Source organism: Leuciscus leuciscus (genome assembly GCF_965113295.1).
Source record: "Leuciscus leuciscus genome assembly, chromosome: 25".
Classification (NCBI taxonomy): domain Eukaryota; kingdom Metazoa; phylum Chordata; class Actinopteri; order Cypriniformes; family Leuciscidae; genus Leuciscus; species Leuciscus leuciscus.
The window spans coordinates 21,085,882-21,112,091 of NC_138724.1; the positions used below are offsets into that span (position 1 = coordinate 21,085,882).

Here is a 26,210-nt window from a genome sequence, read left to right on the forward strand (position 1 = left end):
ATTTGGGATCATGAACCAAAGATCAGTGTCTGCAGATCCTCCAACTCTTGTTGTGCTGGATCAATCCATTGAGCAGCGGAGCAGCCAAATGAAGGTTAGCAAAGCCCCTCGTTTGATTGTAGCTTTAATGACTAAATTTAATGTCTGATAAGGGGGATCAAGGAACATCTTGATCGAGGAAGGATCTCGGAATATCTCGCACGTTTCGGAGAGTAGATTTGGTTGGGAGCCCCGGGGTTTCCGATATAATGGAGGTAGGTTCGGAGACATGCCAACACCTCTGTCCCCATCACCAGCAACAGCAGCTTCAACAGAAGAGGAGGACTGTCACCCATGCTCTCGAAGACCAGAAAAAAGTAAGTTGAGCATATTTAATTCAAATTATCGAAAAATTCATAGCTTGTATTTGCTGCAAAAACCTCTCTGAAATCTCCTTGCCTATTTTGCTCGCAAGGTGTACGTTTGGTAAAGTAGGTTATTTCTTTCAGACCAAGCGTTCTCTCTCCCACGTTTGTCTCATTCAAGAATGCTTGAAGATAGAACAAGAACTTTTAAAATTAAAACATTTTAAAGTGAAATAAAAATCTTATTTTACCCAATCCCATGACTTTTCCTCTCTTTCTTCAGTAGAACACAAAAGAAAAACTATTCTGACCATACAATTAAAGTAAATGGGGTCCAAATCAAATTTTTTTCCACAGATTTTTTTTTTTTTTTTTAACAACATGAGGGTGAGTAAACGATGACAGAACTGTTATTTTTTGGGTGAACTATACATTTCATAAACAAATACATCAAATACTTAGTAGTTTCCACATGGATGGCAATTCCCGAGCCTTCATTCACTAAATATTCCAAAATATGTGCTTAGAATAATTTAAAGTGAATGCTCAAGCAGCACGAGATCCATATGGTCTATGGAGAGTTTCTATTGACACTGGTACCCCAGATGCCTATATCCGAACAGCTGGGGCACCATCCCTGCTCGTGCTTTGAAGAAGCCACATTCCATGTTCACTGTCAAAGCCATTAGTTAATTTGCCATGATAAGTGAGGGTGATTAGATCTAATGATTTGCTGGGTGTTAGACGGACCTAGAGGCCCTCGTAGGAACTTAAACATCATAAAGAATCAGACTCAAATCTCTCCTGACGTATGCCAGGCTAATTGTCTGGATGAACTAGGTTTATGATTAGTCAAAGTATGTGTTACTTCAACAAACACACATACACAAACATATATATTTGGACAAAAATTACCTTGAGACCATTTATTAAAAATCATGCTCAAATGTGATGTCAAATACTAATATTATTAAGCATAGCTTACATGTCAGAATACTTTTTAGGGTCACTGCATACTGGTATGTTCTATTGCTTGTAGAATGGATGAAACATTCATCTTCATATTTTTCCCTCCTTCTGTGGTCAATAAAGAATGAGTGTTTGCTCAGTTCACCTGCAGTGCAGCTGCACATTCATTATGACGATAAGGGTGTCACGGCTTGACAGTTCAACAAAGAACAGGTTGTTCTCACCAACCCTTGGCATACCCTATTTCTCTGAATTAAAAAGAGATGTTGATTTTATAGCAACCATTTATATCTATGTGTGGTTTTCCAGCAAAATTTCCACTGAGGTCTGCAACATAAATCCAGATTAAATTGTTGAAGCCCTCCCAATCACCCCCCTCTGAATGCTTTTCTTTCACGACTGAGCTTAGCTCGGCCTGTGGACTTGTGTGTTAATTCACTGTTAGCCCTGTCATCGCCATTAACTGGTTCCACTGACACGGAATCTAATCACTTTATAGGGGCCATGAGGAACGAAGAATTGTCCAAAGTCCTCCTTCTCAATGAAGACGAGCTTGCCAGTAGACATTAGGCTCTACTGGCCTGACTGACTAGCAAAGCTAAAGTTCTTTTCGCAAAAATTTGTAAGATGCACATGTGAGCTGTTCTGATTTAGCTTTCTATTCCAGGCACTCGCCCAATCAGGTTACACTGGGCTGAAGTTCAACATTTTGAAGTTTGTGGTTTGCTTTTATGTCTTTTTAAGTTTTTCAGTGCACAATTTTTCAGTTGTTCGAGTTGTTGGTTCACCTGTACTTAGAAAAAGAGAATGTGGTCCAGTGTATACAGTATATTCATATTAAACTCTGACATACAGTATTTTCACTATTATTCATTGAATACTGAAAGTTGAAAAGTTTACGAGTAACCTTGTTGAACCAATATGGTGCATTGATGTCATTTTAGATTGAAGTTGCTTTGAGGTGAGTAAAAACAGCATTGAAATACAAAGATGAATTTTCTATTCAGTCCTAATTTACTATTTAATCTATTGACAGTTTTTTTTTTTTTTTTTGGCAAGTTAAGGTTCTGTTTCTTGTGTGGTTGTTTCTCTCACAAAATCAGCCATCCGCTGCAGTATCTTCTTTGTTCTGAAATCGGACTTCCTGGGCATCCAAACAGTTTTAGAGAGGCCTATGCACTTTTATTCACATATAAACATTCATCAGCTCACACATCAGTTGTGGTGAACGGAAGCTCAAGCATGTTTGCTTTGCGTGCGAGAACCAATGAGTTATTGTGTTATTTCATTCATTCTTGTGTTAACCAGCACGTTTGAGCTTCTACAAGAACCAATAAGATTCATTCTCATGTTACGCAGCACGTTTGAGCTTCCACAGAAACCAATGAGGTTCATTCTCATGTTACGCACCACGTTTGAGCTTCCGCAGGAACCAATGAGGTTCATTCTCATGTTGCGCAGCACGTTTGAGCTTCCGCAAGATCCAATGAGGTTCATTCTCGTGTTACGCAGCACGGTTGAGCTTCCTCAAGAACCAATGAGGTTCATTCTCGTGTTACGCACCACGTTTGAGCTTCCGCAGGAACCAATGAGGTTCATTCTCATGTTGCGCAGCACGTTTGAGCTTCTGCAAGAACCAATGAGGTTCATTCTCGTGTTGCGCACCACGTTTGAGCTTCCTCAGGAACCAATGAGGTTCATTCTCATGTTACGCAGCACGTTTGAGCTTCCGCAGGAACCAATGAGGTTCATTCTCATGTTACGCAGCACGTTTGAGCTTCCGCAGGAACCAATGAGGTTCATTCTCATGTTACGCACCACGTTTGAGCTTCCGCAGGAATCAATGAGGTTCATTCTCGTGTTACGCACCACGTTTGAGCTTCCGCAGGAACCAATGAGGTTCATTCTCATGTTGCGCAGCACGTTTGAGCTTCCTCAAGAACCAATGAGGTTCATTCTCATGTTACGCAGCACGTTTGAGCTTCCGCAGGAACCAATGAGGTTCATTCTCATGTTACGCAGCACGTTTGAGCTTCCACAAGTGGTTTGTTCTCGTGTGTCAAGCAGGTTTGGTTAAGCTTCTGTTTATGTTCGTTGATCAATGTTTGATTCACAAATATGTGAATAAAATCTGTTCATCATTTAAAGCGATCGTGTCTCTTTTGGCTGAACTGTTTCTTTATGCTTAAACATCGTCTTCTCTTGCTGTGCCATTGGATAACATTCTCTATAGGACATTTTTGTGACCTCTTCATTTATCTTTTGTAATGCTAATTCACTTTTTTTTCTTTAGAGTACCATCAGATGCAGTTTGGGTTCAATTAGGTGAATGACTACCCACTATTGCATTGTGGAAATCTTTTGTTCATTTCATCTCAACAGTGTTTGAATTCAAATTGATTTCACATCAGATGCAAAATATTACATCCTGGTTTTAAATTGAATTGCATTGATTGTACTCTTCACAATAATAATAATTAAAAAAAATCCCTGGAGTTTAAAAAAGCAGAATGAGATGCATACTATGCTATACTTATCAGTGCATCATTGCATTTTCATTTTTATGATAGACATGTTATGTCTGTCTGGAATCCATTGGAATTTAAGAGTCGTAAACATTTTATGATAAGGAAATTCCAAGTATTTCTTAGCAGATCCTGTTCCCCTTCTTGTTTCTGTTCTATTTCTTTTTGTCCTTCCTTTGAGCTGGAAGCTCAGTGGCACAATGTACTGTAAATGGCCCCAGTGATGTGATGGGAGATGACTGGTGTTCTGATAGACTCAGGCAGCTGAGTTTTCTTTCCTTTTAACTCTGCCTTTGGCTTTGCTATTGTCTCTTAGCCTGCTCATCTTTTATGCTATTGAAGCACACTGGATAAGATCAGATGCATGCAGATAAGTATAGGGTGAATTCAGGTGAATGTGGGTGCTTTGGTTATATCAAAACTGGCCTGATTTACCTGAATTCACCCTAAATGTAATAAAGAAATTAAGTAAGAATACGTTTTCAACTAATATAGACTACTGTTCAAACGTATCTAACCCACTTTCATCCATTTGTCCTCCATCTTTCCTTGTGTAGAAACGAGAATGTGGCTTTTTAATAAGTAAGTGACTGGGACTGAGGGTGTGAAGACCACCTCATGACAGTGGTGTGTTTTCAAAGGGCAAACCTCCCCCATCCGTGCTTTGCTTCGCTAAATAATAGATGCAGTCTCAGAAACGCCTCACAATCAGAGTAAGGGGCTGCTGAACACAAGCCTCTCAAAGACCCCCAGATGGAATTCAATTGAATAGTTTCACTGTGAGTGATTAGTTCACTTGCATCAATGCCTGATCACTGTGTAACATTTAGTTACATTTTTTATTTTATCTTTGCACCCTTTAATTTTCAGTGAAGCAAAGCACTTGCAGTTCAAATCCAAAGTAAATTCCCTTGCAAAAGTGACATTGATGTCTTTGTGAGAGCAGAAGAAAGTTTTGCTGTCTCATATGGTATTTGAACACTGTTTTTATAAGTATATAAACAAAAAGCATGTTACTGCCCTTTGCTGTGATGGGGTCAGTCTAACAGTAGGTGGCAGCACTGCTGCAAATTGCACATTTACTGCCAATGTAATGATTATTCTCTATGACTGGTTTTAAATACCACTTGACTCAAACTGAAAATGCCTTTAAGCTTACACTTAGGGTTTGGGTTCATATATTTAAAAAAGTCAGGCTAAAATAATTGGGGTTAGCCTGCTAACTTATTAGAATTAGACCATTGGAAATGACCACTTCATTGCGTTTCAAGAGAAGATAATATCTATAGGTTTCCAAAATTAAGCACTTAGTAAGGTGGGTATTGAGTTATTTATTTTCTGATATTATATAATATTAAAATGTTAATGACTTAATATTCTACAATTTCTAAATCTACAATTTCTGCCTGAATTTTAAAATGTTTAATTTAAATAATATCTAGATGTTGAAGGAGGGACCCAGTCTATTTATTGAATTATTAGGGCCCGAGCACCGATGGTGTGAGGACCCTCTTGGAATTGCTCTGTTTATTATTATTATTCTTCTCCGCATTTAATTGCATTTTTGAGGGCCTAAACATGCTCGAAAACTCACAAAACTTTGCACACGCGTCAGAACTGGCGAAAATTTACATCTGATATAGGTTTCAGAATTGGACGGGGCAAAATGGCTCGATAGCGCCACCTATAAAAGTTCAACGGAGTGCGCCTCCCGCAACGTTCCACGTACGTGCACGAAATTCGGTACATACATGTAATCACCTAATACCTACAAAAAAGTCTCTTGGAGCATAGCCCTAAACACAACAGGAAGTCAGCCATTTTGAACTTCCTCTCAGATTTTTGTGCAGTTTTTGCCATTTTCATGCCTCGTACTTTAACGAACTCCTCCTACAGTTTTAATCTGATCATCTTCAAATTTGGTGAGTGTAATCTTAAGGCCTTTGCGACGTTAAATTGCGAAGATCTTGAGTTTTCGTCGAAGGGCGGGTCCTCGGCGGCCTGACAAATTTCGATGTTTCGCCATGAAACAGGAAGTTGCTGTAACTCAGGCATGGAATGTCCAATCTGCCCCGAACTTCACACGTTTGATAAGCGTTCTGTCCTGAACACATGACCATGCTCATATTCAGTTATAGTCATAGCGCCACCTGCTGGCAACAGGAAGTGACATGTTTAACACTGTTATGGACTCCTAATAACATATAAAAAAGTGCCAGCAAGTGCTAAACATGCTAACAACATACTAGAAGCATGCTAAAACATGCTAGCAAACTCTTAGCTAAGTGCTAAAGCATGCTATTTTTGCAATTAAATAGGAATTTGCTGTAACTCAGGCATGGAATGTCCAATCTGCCCCAAACTTCACACTTTTGATAATCGTTCTGTCCTGAACACATCTACATGAGAATATTCAGTTATAGTAATAGCGCCACCTACTGGTAACAGGAAGTGTCATGTTTAACACGTTGATGCCATTCTAGCAACATGTTAAAAATGCCATTGACTTCTAAACATGCTAGAAACATGTTAAAACATGCTAGCAATACTTAGCTAAGTGCTAAAGCATGCTAATTCAATGAAACAGGATGTTGTTGTTACTCAAGAAGGCAATGTCCAATCTGCGCCAAACTTCACACTTTTGATAAGCGTTCTGTCCTGGACACATGACCATGCTCATATTCAGTTACAGTCATAGCGCCACCTGCTGGCAACAGGAAGTGACATGTTAAACACTGTTGTGGACTCCTAATAACATATAAAAAAGTTCCAGCATGTGCTAAACATGCTAACAACATACTAGAAACATGTTAAAACATGCTAGCAAACACTTAGCTTAGTGCTTAAGCATGCTAATACTGCAATTAAATAGGAATTTGCTGAAACACAGGCACGGAATGTCCAGTCTGCCCCAAACGTCACACGTTTGATAAGAGTCATGGCCTGAACACATCTACATGAGAATATTCAGTTATAGTAATAGCGCCACCTACTGGTAACAGGAAGTGTCATGTTTAACACGTTGATGCCGTTCTAGCAACATGTTAAAAATGCCATTGACTTCTAAACATGCTAGAAACATGTTAAAACATGCTAGCAAAACTTAGCTAAGTGCTAAAGCATGTTAATTCAATGAAACAGGATGTTGTTGTTACTCAAGAAGGCAATGTCCAATCTGCGCCAAACTTCACTCTTTTGATAAGCGTTCTGTCCTGAACACATGACCATGCTCATATTCAGTTACAGTCATAGCGCCACCTGCTGGCAACAGGAAGTGACATGTTAAACACTGTTGTGGACTCCTAATAACATATAAAAAAGTTCCAGCATGTGCTAAACATGCTAACAACATACTAGAAACATGTTAAAAAATGCTAGCAAACACTTAGCTTAGTGCTAAAGCATGCTAATACTGCAATTAAATAGGAATTTGCTGTAACACAGGCACGGAATGTCCAGTCTGCCCCAAACTTCACACGTTTGATAAGAGTCATGGCCTGAACACATCTACATGAGAATATTCAGTTATAGTAATAGTGCCACCTACTGGTAACAGGAAGTGTCATGTTTAACACGTTGATGCCGTTCTAGCAACATGTTAAAAATACCATTGACTTCTAAACATGCTAGAAACATGTTAAAACATGCTAGCAATACTAAGCTAAGTGCTAAAGCATGCTAATATAATGAAACAGGATGTTGTTGTTACTCAAGAAGGCAATGTCCAATCTGCGCCAAACTTCACACTTTTGATAAGCGTTCTGTCTTGAACACATGACAATGCTCATATTCAGTTACAGTCAATGCGCCACCTGCTGGCAACAGGAAGTGACATGTTAAACACTGTTGTGGACTCCTAATAACATATAAAAAAAAATGCCAGTAGGTGCTTAACATCCTACCAACATACTAGAAACATGCTAAAACATACTAGTAAACACTATAAGTACTAAACCATACTATTACTACAATTAAATATGAATTTGCTGTAACTCAAACATACAATATCCAATCTGCCCCAAACTTCACATACTTGATAAAAGTCCTGCACTGAACACATCTACAAAGCAATATTCAGATATATAACCCCACCTACTGCCAACAGAAACTGAACTGGTTAACACAGTAATGCAGTACTAACCACATACCTATTGTGTACTAAGCATGCTAAAAACATACTAAACATGCTAGCAACTACTATATACTGTATACCTCCTTAAATGCACATTGCCCAACCATGCTCTGTCTTCCTAAAGCCAACGAGTGACGATGGCACGGGTGCGAGGGCCCTTTCATCGCTGCTTGCAGCTTTAATTATTATTATTATTTTCAAATATTGACTTTTTTTTTCTTTTTTTTTCTTTTTTTTTTACAACACTCAGGCATTGTAGTGGTGAGTTTTGCAATGTAAAAATCAAGTTACAGTTTTTACTTCTTGCTGAATATTCTGGAATCATTGCCACATGCGATAATCCCACCGCTAACTCACTAAAAGGCTTGAAAAAGTACTTCCTAAAGTAGTTCCTGACTTAATTTGTCCCAGTGGTTGCATGTAGGCTGGTATATTCTGGTTCATTTTGCCATGAGCTCAGAAGTTTTTGGGGATGAGTGACATCACACAGGTTGATGTGTTTTTGGGGTTTTTGTGTGTTTCCTGCTATTAGCGTTAAGTTGGACTGCGGAGTCTAGAAGCGGGTGTGTGTTTAACCAGATATCAAAGCCATGAGGATCTGGCAGCAAAGAAGTCTACAATTGAACAGCCCCAAATATGACATTAATCGGATGGTTTGTTTTTATTTCTATCTGGCTCGGTAGGCAATTGATTTAACATGTGTTCTTCCTTTCCTCTAATTCAAACCTTTTCAAACCACCTAAATGAGACAATTTGGAGATTTTCTAAGTGGTGTATTCATTTCTAGAAGTTTCTTGCTTAAGCTTTCAGTATTGTTTCTTTAAGGAAGCAACTATTTATCTCATTGCAGTTGCTTGCGCCTTATCTCCCCAATGGGAGTGAGAAGAGCACAATCTCGGGTCCCTCAGACACCTCGTCTTATCGGAGGCATTGTTCCGTGTGTGTTCCTGTTTCACACGTTTGCTTCCTCCAGGCCAACTGTGTCTCATGTCGCGTGCCGCTGTGATTCTCTTCTCTATCTCCTTCTATTTATACCTCCTTGCAAGTTATCTCAGTTCAAGCAGCACTGCTCAAGGCTTTGACCTCCTCCTAGCTTAGAAAGGAAGGCCATTCAGGGAGTGTAGAAGTGCCGTAAACCATAAAGATTGATTTCAGTTGAGTAACATCTCCCATTCTCTTTTAAATGGCGCAGTGTACTGACTGTATGTGAGTGGTGATAGCCTGGTGCTCTCTAAGCTGGTAACACATCAGGTTTGACCCCAGCTGGAGTCAGACTTTTGACCATCCGTATGAAGTTTGTTGCAATTAAACTTGTGGTTTGAATTTCCATTCGAATACGCAGTTGTATGCAAGCTATCTTATTTATTTGCTACTTTATAAATATTTTATATTATTTTATTAAATGTTATATTCATTTTATTTTTGTAAATGAGTACATTTTATAATGAGTACTTCTACTAATGAGTACTACTAATTTATTTTTCACAATTAATACATCTACAATAGTAAATAAAATGGTTGATTATAAATAACAGCACTAATTAAAAAATTTTGAACATTGTTTTTCAAGGTTGATCTATAGTGTTAATAAGTTCCAGTATGTTTTCAAGCTCATCACAACAAGCAAGCAGTGTTTTCACAGGTTCAACCTCTGCTAGCATGGCTCGGGTGTACAGGCATCAGGCTAAGATGCTAATCTTGTGTGATATGTCACTAATGCCCTTATGCTATTAGCAGTTTGTGAATGTTGCTTATCACTGCTGACTGCAGACTGAGCTGGAGATGTGTGGTTTTGGTAAGAGGATTCAGAAGCAGGTGGTGTTTGGTGTGACGACGTGACCTTCTGTGTTTGATTCTGAGCAAAACAACACATTCATTTACTTTGGAAACACCATGTTAAAGCTGAGATTCCTCCTTTGTCCTTTTTCTTCATCTCCGTTTGAACTGTTTTGTGGAAAAGAACATTTACGAAATTATAGTCAAATCATTTTAAGAGGCTTTTGCTGAATGTCAACCCAAAGTTAAAAAGGTAATTTACTCACCAACATTTAATTTGTGGTTGAAATATACCTTTAAATCGTATTTATTGCTTGAAAGGTTATTTACATGAACATTGTATGACTGTTGACGTTTGACATGAAGGGCAATGTATTTAGCTGTGATCCCTCAGAAGGTGTGATCTTCCTGTCTCTGAACCCAGCATATAAGCCAGTAACAAGATTGTTTGCTGACTGGGCATGCAAACTGTAATCTGATCATTGGCTTGGAAAAGTGGAATAAACTGCCGTTCCAAGAGTCCGTCTGCTGCTTCTCACCAAGCTTGTGAAAGGAAATGCATGGGGTGGAATAGATCTCCTTAATGACCCTGAATTTACTTCACTTTTGCTGGTGAGCACTACATTGGGTAGTGGACACATCTTTAAAATTCATTATCAAGGTTGATTGATTGATTGATTGATTGATTGATGAAGAGCCAACAACCTTTAAAATATCTACTTCAGTAGAATAAAATATTTTTTTCAGTGGAATAAGATCTAAGGAACACTTTCAAAGTACACTACCATTCAAAAGAATTTATTATAAACAACATTATTAAAGCATGTTGTTTTGTGAGTTCATATCAATTGTGTGCAGTTGCTCAAATATCATTTTTTAATAGTTTAAAAAGAGTATGCTCTTTGGTTCTATACAAATTGGCAAGCATAGCAAAAGTGGCAAAACTATTAACGCTGGTAATTATTGTAATCTTTTCCAATAAAAGAAACATTATGTCTCTGAATAGGCACGTCTCTGAATAGGTTTTAGAAAGCAGTACGGACCGCTTTTGGCATCAGTCATTCTCTGATAGTGTATCACTATCTCTGGGTCTGCATCCTGTTCAGCAGAAGCTTGCCACTGTCAATGTGCGGCTGACATTTGGCCATGCACTCGTTTAAAGTTGCAGAATATGCCTGAATATACTGTTTTGTGTTGATAAGTTGTGGACAGCATATATACTGCATAGTGCAAAAATGTTGGAGAATTTGATATTTTTGTTCTGAATTATTAACAGGAATGGGAGTGTGTGTGTGTCCACGTGTGCATGAAGATATACCTCAAAGTGCCTGCATAGTTTTGGATCCGGACGTGATTCTGTTTCTGTCAGCAAGAGTGTAGCTGATAGTCCTGTGACTGTCCAGCACTGTGGAGATTTGCTGAAGTGGTGTGTCTGTTTCACATCCTGCACACACTTTTGTCTGATACGGTCCATTGATGGCCTCTGGTTCAAATTGGTCCAAAAGTGAGTTTTCACGAGTGATGCCGTAGAAGAACCAGTTTTGGTCGCCCAAAGAACTTTATCAGTTCTTAAAAGAACCATTTTGTCTTAGTGTGAAGATCTTTTTAAAATAATCTAAAGAACCTTTTTTCACTATAAGCAACCTTTTGTGCACTGGAAAGTTTTCATGGATGCTAAAGGTTGTTCATGGAACCATCGATGCTTTGGGGTTAAACGGATCGTAGTTGATTCGTGATCCGTACAGTCCAGGCCCCATGGTTCGGCACGCATGTGATTCGCGGATTAATTACAAAGTTTAACCATCATAGAGTGAAATTTTCTCATTTGCACGCGTTTTGTTTTGCCAGTTTACAAATTCAAGTGATTTTAAACCATTCCAGTGCGAGAAGAGGCAAAAGAGAACTCAATTCGGTACTCGTGCGCTGTTATGTTCACACAGCCACAAAATTATGTCAAAATACTAATCTCAACAAGTATTCTCGTAAGTTGGTTATGTCTTAAGTGATGGTAAACATAAATACCTGTTGCTGTCTGTGTCATTACTCAAACAACAAAACACATCTATAGCAAAGATTTATCTATATATAATTTATACAGTGAACACTATAGTGATATTTTACATTTAAGATTAATTATTACAGTTCTCTACCTGAATACTAACGTTAGACCTTACTTTATTTGTAACTGTTATATTGTATTTATCTGTGCTTGTAGTTTGTGTGTTTGTCCTTCTTTTTTTCCAAAAAATGATCCGAACCTTTACTCAAAAAGCGTATAGTGATCCGAACCGTGAGTTTTGTGATCTGTTGAACCACTAATCGATGCCATTTAAATAACTTTTATTTTTAAGAGTGTAGCATGGTGATGGCTTACTACTTTCATAAAGTCGTACACTGTCCATCCCGAGACCAGCGTGATGTCAACCTGTCCTTACAGTTTAAGGTTACTGTGACCTAAGATGTAACCTGGCACGCTCTGTCCGCAGAAACGTATTGAGTGTGAAGTGGGCAGATGTCCACTCACAACAAGTGACCATATGGAATAAGCTGCTTCATGGGCTCTGTTTAAAGGCTAACTTTAGAGAAGAGTTTAATGAACTGGACAGTCAGCGTCAGATGACCCCCCTGTGGTGTGCACGGACATTCTCTGGTCTTAAAAGAGAAAATATGATAATTTGCTGTTCCACAACCTGCCCACAGAAGCAGCATTTTAAGTTATTGTAGCTGTCAAGAAGGTTTTATGATACCTAATTTTGGCCAGATTTTAAGCCAGTGTATATATATCTTTCATAGAGATTGCATTGTGACTAGTAAAAAAATCACACCAAGATAGTAAATAAAGTAAAATAAATTTGATTACAATCAGCCTTGTTACTGCATTGTTTTGAATTTAGTTAAAAATGTATTATTTTTTAGCTTGTCCTTTCCATTTAATTTCATTTTTGTTTTTCTTCAGTGTTTTTTAATTAGTTTTAGTTTTTAATTTGAGTATTTCTGTGCTTTAAATAACATCATTACATTTCCCAGGGCTGTCTGGTGCATCTAGTGGCATTTTTAATGAACATCCATCCATGCGTGCTCCAGATAGTCTCTCTTCCGTTCAATGACAGTTGAAACGAATGTTTATATAGCCTACACCGTTCAATATAATGCCGAAAGAGCTATTCTGTACTGTAATGTGTCATAAGAAAAGGGGATTCATTCAAACTATAGTCTCACAGCCAGAGGCGTACTTCATAATCAAACTATCAACAGTGTAATTTTAATTACTTCATCTGTCGACATGATGCCGGGGAATCGCAGTGCTGTTGCGAATGATCAGATGCTTTCTTAACTGCTGCTTTCTCGCTGCTGTCATTTTTGTTGTGCGTTTATTTTTGTTGTTGAGAGGAAAAGCGCGCAGAACATATTTTCATCTGAACGTCACTCTCAGCAGCGTGTACAGCATCGGGATGTTCGTTAAAATATATAGCTGCAAAGGTATTTCCAACTTTGTTTTTACTTCTAAGCAAAATACTAAAAAGAACTTCACTGTGAGCACAATAATTTGCTGGCTGCAGTTCACTTAACGGCCACCAGTGGTGCTAATAACACGGGTTTCTGAATTCTACACTAATTCATTTTAAAAATGAAATGTGGGTGAAATAGATTGGGCATGTACTACTGCTGTAGATGTTGCCGTCCAAAAGCAGTTTGCCTTCAAGGAGTATTCTTGTTGCATGGGTCTGTAAAACTGATCCCATGCTGTGTGTTGTGGTTGCACATGTGTGTTTACCAAAGCCTCAACCTAGCAACCTGCAACCTACCACCCACCATTCCTGCGGTAGGTTTATTACTGTGTCCTCTGCTTGATTCCCAGTGCTGTTTTAATGATCTGAAATTAGTATAATGAGAATCCAAGTCCAACACGTCCACATTGGTGCAAAAATATCTGTTTGTTTAACCAATGGAAAATGAAGGGAGGGTTTGGTGGTGCAGTACTCATAAAATGTGGCTCTTTTGCACCTGTTGAGATAAACAGAGCATTGAAAATGGGTGATATCTCAAATTCATAAGAAAACATTGGCTGACACGTATCTGTTCGGTAGTAGTTGATATTTCAGTTTTCCAGATCCGTGCTGGACTGGCATCATCTTCAGTTTTGCACATTCAACATAGTTTTGGAGTCAGTGGACAGTGATTCTCTGAGGAAACAATGCATCAGTGCCAGGCTTCAGAGAGGCAGTGGGTTTCACTCGTCCCCACAGGGATTATTGGGTTCAATCTGTAGACACTCAAAACTGCTGCTCCAACAGAATTTCATCCTCCCAAAGCCTCGGCTCGGGCTGCGTGAATAACCAAACACTCCCTCTCTCAGCATGCTGTTAGAAACGCAACCAGGCATGGGAATTCAGCGACTGCCGAAAAACAGGGCGAATGAGACTTAACATTTCAATCATGGTAAAACCGCATACAAAATTTTAACTGCAAGTAAAAATACTAGGCTTCGAGGCAGTTTTGGTCATTTGCTGATTTTAATCATGCCTAATAGATGTTTTTGGCAGTGGGTAAATTGCTTTGTTGAGATGACAACAAGAACAAACAATTCTCCTTACCATTTTGCCTCAATTAGTTGTACTTGTAGTTGGTTATGATCACACAGCCAGATTGTTAAAAAGTATTCATTTTGGATTTTCTTGGAACAGAATTAGACTGAGAGGGGTTTTCAAATTGGGGTTGCAAGAAAAGTTCAGAGAAAAGTTATATAATAATAAAAATTTGAATGATTAATCTAATAATAATTTATATATATAAAATTTACATTTTTATTTAAATATATATATATATATATATATATATATATATATATATATATATATATATAGTAATAATTCTAATTATTTTTATGTTTTTTATTAATTATTTTATAATAGTTATAGTTATATATATATATTTTTTTTTTTACATTTTATTTAAATATTAGAAGAAAATAAATGTGTATATATTATAATAATTATTTAATAATATAATAATGTTTTTTTACACTTAAATTATGCTTAGGAAATCATGACATTAATCACAATTATTTTAATGTGTTGACAGCCCTAGTTTTATTTATCTTCAAGTTTATACAGTACTTTAATTGTGGGTAGAAAAAGATACATTGTCAAATCAATATTTTTCCTGATAATATTTTTTGTATTTTCCAAATTTATAATATTTTTTTATTTCCCCACAGTATAAATGGGTTTTATACTTTCTAAAGAAAAAAATATCCAGCTGTCCTTTAATATTTTAGGGTCTGTGGCATCAAAAAGTTTTAAAAGCTATAAACTAAAGCAAGACTTTTCTTCTTTGCTTGCTAATTGTCCGTTTCTCAGGCGCATTGGTGAGCAGGGTGATATTATGGCTGATTAGGCTGTCACCCAGGGGTGTTAGCGTTGAGTTTTCCCATAAGACACATCTGCTGTCTTGCTAATGGCTTGTTAATCCTTCTCAAGCTTGAGACTCATGCCTTGCTGCCACTGCATCTGGGGGCTGGTTACACTTCCATGTACAAACTGTAGGTTTCTTCTGCTCTGACATCAAATTGCATCCTGCCTGCTTCCCACTTATCTGTGATTTCTGCCTGCCAGAGAGCTATATTGGGCGACTCCTCGCTGCTGTGGGACTAGTAGCAGGTGGCGGGCGGAGTCCGGATCCCAAGTCGAATATGGAGTAGAGCTTCATTGGACAAGAAGAACACTGAAGATACTGATGACGGGGAAGGATTTGGCTGATTGTCATGGGAAAATCACATTATTAGAAGGTTTAGCAAGACGTCTGTCTGCTGCCAAGCTTTCCAGTGCTGCATGAATGTGAGTTTGTGGACACACTTCCCACTGCATTGCTCCAGCTGTTAAGTCAGCGTGTGCGGTTGCTCCGAGCCTTGTGCCTCTGCAACCAGACAACTTTGTGCCAGCGTGTGCGTGGTTGAATGTTAAAGGATAAGAAGATGCCTGCTATTCTAGTCGCGTCCAAGATGAAGTCGGGATTGCCCAAACCTGCGCATGGTACCGCGCTACCCATTCCAGCTAGGGTAGCAACCCAACAGAATGGACCACTGAAGCCCACCCAGCCCAGCCTCATCCCCTTGAAGTCTCCCATCTACAGACAGCAAAGTCAAGGCACTGCAACTTTACAGAAAAAGTATCAGAATGCCAAAGAAACATCAGGAGACCCTCAGGTTGGAACACTGATGCTTAATTTGTATGTGGCTTTGTGGTTGCATTGATTCATGTACTAACAGATGATCTTCCTTGTATGGATAGTTTGATTCCACACAGACAGTTTTATACTTTGATTAAATCAATACAAATTAATTAATAATTTGTGCATTGACCACTTGGTCAGTTATCTTTATAGTACTATTGATCGTCTTGCACCCTTTAAAAGACCTTCAGGCTACAACAGGTTTTTATTTTGTAATTGTGCAAATCATTACTTTGTTTCTTACAATGCAACTTGATATATCACAATTACGACTTTGTTTCTCGTAATGGAAACTTTATATCTCACAATTGCAACTTTGTGTCAGAGTTGCGACTATATCTTGCAATGTGAATTTTCAAGTAATTGCGACTATATTCTTACAATATGACGCTATATCACAGTTACGACTTTGTAATGGCTACTTTATATATGTTAAAATTAACAAATTTCTTGTAACTTTTTATCTAACATTTGTTTTTTACACTTGCGACTATATCTTGCAGTGTGACTTGTTTCTCGTAATTGCTACTTTATATCTCACAATTAAAACTTTGTTTCTTGTAATTGCTACTATATATCTCAAAACTATAACTTTCTTGTAACTTTTTATCTCATAATTGGGACTGTTTCTTATATTTGCAACTTTAAATCTTGCAATGTGACTATATCTCACAATTGACACTTTATATTTCGCAACTACGACTTTGTTTCTCATAATTGAAACTTTATATCTCACAATTGTGACTTAAAATCTCCTCTCTGACTATACTGTATCTCACAATGACGTTTTGTTTCTCATAATTGCAACTTCATATCTCACAATGTGACTTTATATCTCACAATTACAATTTTTTTTGTAACTGTTTATCGCATAATGGGGACTGTTTCTTATATTTGCAACTTTATGCCTCGCAATGTGACTTTGTCTCACAAATTACGACTTTGCTACTTTAGATCTGACATTTGCGACTGTTTCTCATACTTGCGTACTTACAATTGTGACTTTAAAGGTCCCATATATTGTACACCTTTCTGAAGTTTTATTTTAGGTTTTGATGTCCTTAAGAATATATATTTGCGGTAGAAGTACCAAAAACCATCCCAATATATTTTTACAGCTCCTTTCTTAGGAGCTCTGCTAAGAACAGGTCGATTTTAATATTCATGAGCCTCTCTTCTGATTGGCCTGTTGTTTCCTGAGTGACGCACGACCAGGCCAACCACAGGTAACTAGGGTCATGTATGCTGTAGCCTGCTGTGGCTTGGTGATGCTCACAACAAGTAAGGTAAATAAAACACCTTTAATGATGGACATTGCTGAGGGAAATGTTATCCGGCCGTATAGCCTATAGCCTACTGTTCAAGCCGGACTCAGACCCCAAATCGGCGACGACAGGAGACAAACACCTCGTTATTGTTAAGAGTATTATAATTACCATTACATCAATGCTGCACGCAACGTTAACGCTAATTTAAACTGTCTGTAAACAAACTCAGACTTTTTTTTGTCAAGTTTGTTTTAATTCTCCAAAATATGTACGTTAATAGCTAGTTATACACTGATTTTGAAAACACTTAACTGCTTTATAATGTAACGTTAGCAGACAGACACCGAATGCAGTAAGCTATGTAACTATTGCTTTCCTACTGATACAGTAAGTTGACGTGCTACAATTTCTTTTAGTGTTACTTTTTCTGTAAAAGGTGTACTTGTGGTATATGTGCAAAGATGCTCACAGAACGCGAGAACATGCTGCAATTGACGCCCAAGGTAAACTTGTTTAACTATGAACTGTAGGGACTGCAGCATCTTTGAGTAGCTTCTTTAAAAACCGGCATTGAACTGTTCCTGATTGACGAAGCAGTCACTCGTGAAATGTGCAGAACAGACGGTTAAGGTCGAACTAAATTGCTGTGGCGTTTCTGAATAAATAAACATTAGCCACTGTTCTCTTATATTAATGTTGTTCGGAATCGGAAGCATTATGATGTAGTTTCCTGACGGTGGGCAGTGCTCGGGGTGGTGACTGAGTACTTCTGACATCACATTTATACGGAAGTCACAACGGCTCGTGAAAAGGCACAGCTACTTTATGTACGCTGTGTGCATTTGTCTGTAGATTGACTTCTTTGAAACGTATATGGTAGTTTCATAGCCCCTAGACCTCTGTCATCATGAAAAATTTCAGTTTTGACAATATGGGACCTTTAAATCTCCTCTCTCACAGTGTGACTATATCTCACAATGACGTTTTGTTTCTTGTAATTGTAACTTTATATCTCACAATATAAATTTAGACAAAACCTAACATTTATTTTTTTACTCTATGATGGAAACAGGCTTGCTTGCAAGGTGTTAATTGTGTGTTTTTGGAATATTATTGAACAGAAAAATAAAAAAATAACATTTATTTGTAACTGCAAAATGCTTTTGTTTGTCATGTTGAAGTTCAAACTTTGCATAGTAAAGCTTGTGCCCATATTCCAGCATGACTTGACCTACAACAGCTGTGTACATTGTATTCATGTCTTCGAAACAGTTTCTCTTTGGCCACATTACCACCATTGTAACTACTGTTTGTAGAGCTTCCCGCTGAAAGCTCATGTGTTTATACATTTACATGTTAAAAATATTATGCTTTGTAAGAATAGATCCTGCTGACCTGGTCAAAGCAAATTGCCTATGAAAAGTCGCAATGTTCTTCTTTTGGTCCACGGCAGCGGTGTGTACGTTTATGTCTATGTGTGTATGCGTACATGTGTTTATATAGCTTCATACGTTCAGTCGAGCTTTGAAGGCAGCGAAGAGCCAAGTTCTTCATGTGGCGGGGTAGAATGAAAAGCTCAGCCAGTTGGCCTGTAATTACAGCGCACACGCACACATAGACACGGTCATGGAGGTTTTACTACAGTGCTCCATTAGTGGCGGTGAGCCGCACTGCAGGTGGGCATTTGGCCATATGGATGGGATGCCACACACACCAATCCCAGAGGCCAATAGTGGGCACCCTTTAGCAGACACTGGTACTAATATACTACTATGCCCTCACACTGCACTGCTGTCCCTCTTTGTTTTGGCCAGGAAGCTGGAAAATGCTACACATTAATGAAAATGGCACTAAATGTGTTTTGGGACAGCATTGGTGTGAGGATTAGTCATGGTTGGTTGCCTTGTAAAACAACGTGATGATTGCAGTTAGTTTGTTAAATATCTGCTTTTAGTCTTGTGTTTGGAAATGATGGAATTACCAAAAAAGACAAGGAATGGAAAGTCCATTACAAGTTTAGGGACCACTTTTTGCTCTCTAAATTGTCCTGCACAAATTGAATTGCTTGGGTTTTATTGAGCATATCTTTAAAAACTCGATCTTGAACCTTAAATGGAGAAATGCCATGTGGCATGTTTGCTCTGTTTTACAAAAAGTGCTTTGGCGTACGGTACCATAGTTTGGTGATTTTGTCCAAATACCATAGTTTACCATACTTTGATTCGGTATTCATATTTAAATTCGGTAGTGGCATGGTACTCCAAGTCTGTGATACTTCAAATGGTATTATCATGTCAAAACTCCTACAAAACCATAGTAATACCATGGTGCTCCTTTTTTGGGGGGAGGTATCTTGTTTTTAGCAGCACTGTAAACAATTTTTTTTTGTCAAATCAACTTAGATAGTTAATCTGGTTTAGATAACATAATATTTTGAATTCACTTTGTTTCTTGCAATGCAACTTGATATATCACAATTACGACTTTGTTTCTCGTGATGGCAACTTTATATCTCACAATTGCAACTTTGTTTCTCATACTTCAGAGTTGCGAATATATCTTGCAATGTGAAAGTAATTGCGACTATATTTTTACAATATGACATTATATCACAGTTACGACTTTATTACAATTTTCTTGTAACTTTTTATCTGACATTTGTTTTTTATACTTGAGACTATATCTTGCAGTGTGACTTGTTTCTCGTAATTGCAACTTTATATCTCACAATTAAAACTTTGTTTCTTGTAATTGCTACTAAATATCTCAAAACTATAACTTTCTTGTAACTTTTTATCTCATCATTGGGACTGTTTCTTATATTTGCAACTTTATTTCTTGCAATGTGACTATATCTCACAATTGACACTTTATATTTCGCAACTACGACTTTGTTTCTCATAATTGAAACTTTATATCTCACAATTGTGACTTAAAATCTCCTCTCTCACAGTGTGACTACTGTATCTCACAATGACGTTTTGTTTCTCATAATTGCAACTTCATATCTCGCAATGTGACTTTATATCTCACAATTACAACTTTGTTTCTTGTCATTGCTCCTTTACATCTACAATTAACTAACTAAAAAAACTAAAATTTTCTTGTAACTGTTTATCTCATAATGGGGACTGCTTCTTATATTTGCAAGTTTAAGGCAACCAGGTAACTTACTTTTTTAAGTTAAACGAACTTTTTCTTTTTTACAGTGAGGGTTGTTATTGTAAACTACTATTAAAATTCAGTAATTGAAATAAAGCTTAATATAATATAATATAAATATTAGATGAAAATCTTCAACTTAAATGAAAATTAAAAATGTTGCCTTGGCTGAACTGATATGTTTCCTAAAACAAATACAAAAGATATATTTTATATTTTAAATAAAATATTTTAAAAAACTGTAAAAAAACCTGAAAATATAAAAAATAAAAGCTACATAATTTTTTTTTATAAATCCTATAATAAATAATATTAAAACATCAATGTTTATTGACCATCAAAACACTACCAGTTTATTAATCTTGTATCTCAACCCTCATTTTTTTGAGATTGACTTGAGATTGATTCATGTAATGATGTTTATTAACAGTTCTCAGAAAAATCATTAACCAATATGTTTGTTATTAAAATGAATGTGGGGTCTTTTAGACCCCAAACAGAACATGATAGATAAACGCTGATTTGTTCAAATGTAATTGCGTACGTAATGCATCTTCATGTTAACATGGAACCTGGTTACTCATACCTCTTCCCCTATGTTTTTATTATTCAAGATTATTATTCCCACATGCTGTCCACCGCAGCCTAGAGGTTTTGTTTACAGTGAAGGGGTGGAACGGTTCTCCAGGCTCTGTGGGCAGAAATACAAACAACCCCCTGCAGAACTCACAAGGAGTCTCTGTATTAAAACCAGCAGTGGCTCCAGTTTTAAATGGTCCATGCTTAGCTCTGATCTGCATGATGGGCAGTCACACCAGTTCTTATGTCCCATTTAGACCCATTTAGACATGGCTAGACCAGCAACAAAACACCTGCAGCCCTTCATTTCTGACCTCTAGGGGCCTATTGAGACTCTGCTGCCTCCCAATGCTCACTTTTTGTAGTTGCATGATGATTTTAGAGAAGATAGAAAGGCATCAGGTATGTTTGGAATTGCATAGTACCATAATACACATGCTAATTTTGCATTGTATAGCATACACAGTATTCAAATATATTGTATGCATACAATGTCAAATTCATTCTGTATTATATAACCAGAACACATTACATTACATATCACACAATGCAATGTGTAGGCAGTTGATCTACCATTTTTGAGAATGGTGAATGGTCTGGAAGCCATAACAACCAAACTTTTTTTCTGCTACTGCTACTTTTTTCCATTTATAATTTTGTGTTTTATTTAAATTATTTCTTTAAATATTTTTTCACAAAACAACAACAAATATTATAATATTTGATCAGACTGCCATTTTTTCATTTATAATTTGTGCAAATATATTTAAAAATATATTTTGTATATATTTTTTAAATATTTAACAATAAAAAATTTCATCAGACCTCCGTTGTTTATATAAAATGTTTTAAAACATTTAAAAATATTTATTCAAATAAATAAAATAACAATTATTATTATAATTATTATTTACACATTTTTGCGATTTTCATTATTTTTGTGTGTGTGTTGATGTTTCAAGTATAACATTATTTATTTATTTTTTAATTAGATGTACAAGCTGATATTCCAGACCCTTTTGACAGCTTGCTTTTATAAATTTTCTTGGAAATTTCCCTGTCTACACTCTGATATTTAAATGGTAGCTGATCGGCCACAATGTGGCATTTGTCTTTCATCCATGTAAGCTCTAAACCCAGAGTTAGATGTTAAGTGCCTTTTCCTTATTCTGTCTCTCTCTATTTTTCTTTGGATGAATAGATTTATACAGATTGGGCCAACCACTACCTAGCCAAGTCCGGACACACACGCCTGATTAAAGACCTCCAACAGGATGTTGCCGATGGCGTTTTGTTGGCAGAAATCATTCAGGTTGTAGGTAAGATTAAAGATATAAAAAATCATTTTCCATACTTCAACAAACCCCTCTTCTTCCTTCAGAAAAAGTTAATACGTAAAACCTACAATTTTGCTCCACCGTACCAGTAAATCTAACCATAATGAGTAGTTCGAGGAGGAGGGCTGGGAAAGAAATGGACTCACATAAGTATCAAGAAAACTCACCACCTTTGTTATTTTGAATGTGTTCTGAAGCTGTTTTATGAGATCAGTTTCTGAAAAGGGCCAATTTGTGAAGGTTTATGAGGCTACAAAACTGAGTTGTGAACATTTTATTAAGCCAAAATGTAATAAATGTATGCAAGAGGAGGATACGCATTCCTATTCTCATTCCTATTACAAATACAAAAGCCTGAAGACCACTCCAAGTGGATGATGTGTTCATAAAACCAACTAGCAGGTATAAAATGGTGTTACTTTAATTCAGTGCCTCTGTTTTCTTTTTTCCATTCAGCAAATGAGAAGATTGCCGATATCAACGGATTCCCAGAGAGTCGCTCTCAAATGGTAAGAATCAAAATTTGGTTATGGTAATTTCTGACCGGCGTGATAGGAAGAGAAACAAACCACATTATGTCAAACTCTTAATCGAATGTCACTGTCACTTGGTGGTGGATCTGGTGAAGAAGTGATCAAAATATTGATTTTGAAGATATTGAAAATGATAGTTTTGAGAATATGGTAGACAGGCCTTGACATTTAAAGGGTTAGTTCACCCAAAAATGAAAATTCTGTCAGTAATTACTCACCCTCATGTTGTTCCAACCCCGTAAGACCTTCGCTCATCTTCGGATCACAAATTAAGATATTTTTGATTAAATCTGAGAGCTATCTCACTCCTCCATAGGCTTCTAAGGGACTGAAACTCGCGTCTGTGTTGCACGTCACACACATGACAAGCGTCGACCAATAGTGAGCCTATGTGGTGACGTGTAACACAGACGCGCTGCGTTAAAACACTACGTGAAATAACTCGAGGCCCAGAGAGAAGGAAATGAAAAGTCTTTATTTTTGTGTTTTTTTGCGCACAAAAAGTATTCTCGTTGCTTTATAAACTTAAGATTGAGCCACTGTAGTCACTTGGACTATATTAATGATGTCTTTAATGCATTTTCTGGGCCAGCAAGTTTCAGTCCCTTAGAAGCCTATGGAGGAGTGAGATAGCTCTCAGATTTAATAAAAAATATCTTAATTTGTGTTCCGAAGATGAACGAAGGTCTTACGGGGTTGGAACAACATGAGGGTGAGTAATTACTGACAGAATTTTTATTTTTAAGTGAACTAACCCTTTAAGGCTTGTCATGTGCTTGTCCTTTGGACAAGTAAATCGCTCTCATTCACTTTTTTGGTGATGTAAATATAATTTATTCTAAAGCAATTTTCTCATCAGCTTTTACATACTTAAATCTGCATTTTTTATATTTACCCCAGGGCATTATTTACTTTTATAAAGGCCAATTTTTTTTTACCTTATTAAATGTATGTATCATCTTTCATGTAAAATTCTTACATTTGATCAATAAATTCAGTTAGACACTACAGGGCTGTTACCAATCAAAATAAATAATTTACATAGCAAAATTACAACTGCAGTAAATAATATTATGAGATTAATAATGTAAATAAATGTTTGAATATACGTCTAGAAAAAAATGCAATGATACTTTTAAACATGAAACTAAACCGCCAAAAGGTGGCGGCAAGTGACCGTCTTAATGAGTGAGTCATTGAGTCACTCATTCAAACGATTCGTTCGAAACACTGAATCATTTTAGTAACAAAACACCGCGCTGAGTGTTGCTTTCCTTTGGAACCATTTTCGTCGTTGAAAATTGAAATAGAACAAAACAGTCTATATTGTGTCTAAAATGTAAGTAATTTTAACAACTTATTGAACTATAAAATCAGTGTAACATTTTCAATCGTGATACTATTCAGCAAAACAGCTTCCTTGGTCGTGTTATGTTACTTAAGTATATCATATGTTCAGTTATATAAATATATATAACTCAACATTTTATATTTTTACCTCAGTATGTGTTTTTTGTGTGCTTTTATGCTCATTTGTTTTGATTTCTCCACGAAAGTCACAAGGCAGCGCGAGCCTCAACAGCGCGCCTTTTGTTATCAGAAATACACCATTATCAATCGCTGTTTAAACTGAATGTAATAAAATCTGAATCATTCGATGCTTATTTTTTTGTAACTAATATTTTAAGCTACCTGACTGGTCGGTCAAGTAAAATTCTCTTTCACTTGCCCCTTCAATAAATCCACTTGTCCTTTCAATAAATCCGGACAAGCTAGCTTTAAGGGTTAACTTAGTTCATCCAAAAAGAAAATTATCCCATAATTCGTAGATTTTCCTATTCGCTGAACATCTTCCATTTAAGTCAAATATACATGACTGCAAATGAGAGTGAGTATATTATGACAGAATATCCATTTTTGGTTAAACTGTCCCTTTAAGAAACAACCTAAGGGATGACAATGGCAGGTCTTGTTGACCTTAAAATCCTGGTGTTAACCAGCATGCTGTAGTCCGTCGTCTCGCCAGTGGTCAGGATATACACTGTAATGTCACAGGAACACCGCAGGATGAACCCACATGGTTGTAAACCACAAATCTTCCCTATTGAGCACCATCTGTTTGGTTATGTTTCCTGTACACCTGAGTAAGTGTGCAAACCGGCCGTGGTGAGGTCACATTTACAGAGGGGAAAATGATTAGGCTTGATTTCCGACAGCAAGCTCTTGATGTATATCCGTGTTTCTCTCTCAAACAGATTGAGAACATTGATGCCTGTCTGTGCTTCCTGGCTGCTAAAGGAGTGAACATTAAGGGACTTTGTGCCGAAGGTGAGCGGACTCTTAACTAATGCTCAATAATATTTGAAATAAGATGTCAACACTATTCTTTTCTTTTTCTGCCAAACCACAGAGATCCGCAATGGCAATCTGAAAGCCATTTTAGGCCTTTTCTTCATTCTGTCGCGCTTCAGGCAGCAGCAGCAGACTTTGAAACAGGCCTCCAGCAATGTTCAGATGCTCCAGAACAACCAGGCCCATCGATGCGCCAGTCCTGCCCTTCCTCCTCGCACTTCTCCCCGGAGCTCTCCCTGTCCTTCTCCTATCCAGCAACACTACACCTCCTCCCCATGTGCACAGAAAACACAGACAGACCTGCAGTCCAGGTATTGTTTTCAATTCATCTACTGGATAGCATCTTCATAGACAGACAACATATCAGCTGGATTGAAAGATCAGTAATACATTTTTAATCTTTAAATAATTTGGTTGGAGGAAATTTTATTATATACACACACACACACACACACACACACAGACACACACACACACACACACACACACACACACACACACACACACACACACACACACACACACATAAGATTCTTGTCGCATTGGACTTGCTGTGACCATGATGCCAACATATTACATTTTCAGATGCTCTCATACTGCTCTTCTTTTTCTTCCTTTCTTCCTTTCCATTTCTAATTTACAAGTTCTCTGTTATTTCCAGTGTTATGTTAGTATTATTTATTTATATACTATTATAGTATTTATTAATATTTTGAGTGAATTTTCATTTTAGTTTAAATAATTAAATAATTTAGTTTAAATAATAATGTGTGCTTTTGTCATTTTTATTATATTTTAATATTTCTGTTTAGCTTACATTTATTTTAGTTTCATTAAAAATGTTTAGTGTTAGTATGTAATTTATTTATTTTTTTAATTGTAGTAACTCAACTTAAACTTATTTTATTTTAGTTAGGCAACATTTCTTATTTAAGATTTGTAAGTAAAAATTGTTAATCTAATATTAAATATTAGTTATATTAGTAATATTAGAAACATGGT

The 26,210-nt window shown here is 36.9% G+C and overlaps 1 protein-coding gene across 5 annotated transcripts in view; it reads left to right on the forward strand.

Moving 5' to 3' along the window:
* Positions 1–233: 233 nt before the first annotated feature.
* The window catches only part of nav2b (neuron navigator 2b), an 87,576-nt gene continuing 61,599 nt past the window's right edge, over positions 234–26,210 (forward strand). The window contains exons 1-5 of one of the 5 annotated variants that reach the window (XM_082158900.1): positions 234–356; positions 22,188–22,305; positions 22,780–22,832; positions 25,112–25,184; positions 25,267–25,519. In XM_082158900.1, coding sequence (XP_082015026.1) covers positions 249–356; positions 22,188–22,305; positions 22,780–22,832; positions 25,112–25,184; positions 25,267–25,519 — 605 coding nt within the window. In that variant the 5' untranslated portion in view covers positions 234–248. Of the gene's footprint in view, positions 357–15,570; positions 15,952–22,187; positions 22,306–22,779; positions 22,833–25,111; positions 25,185–25,266; positions 25,520–26,210 lie in introns of those variants that run through there. The other 4 variants (XM_082158896.1, XM_082158898.1, XM_082158899.1 and 1 more) reach the window with 4 other exon arrangements.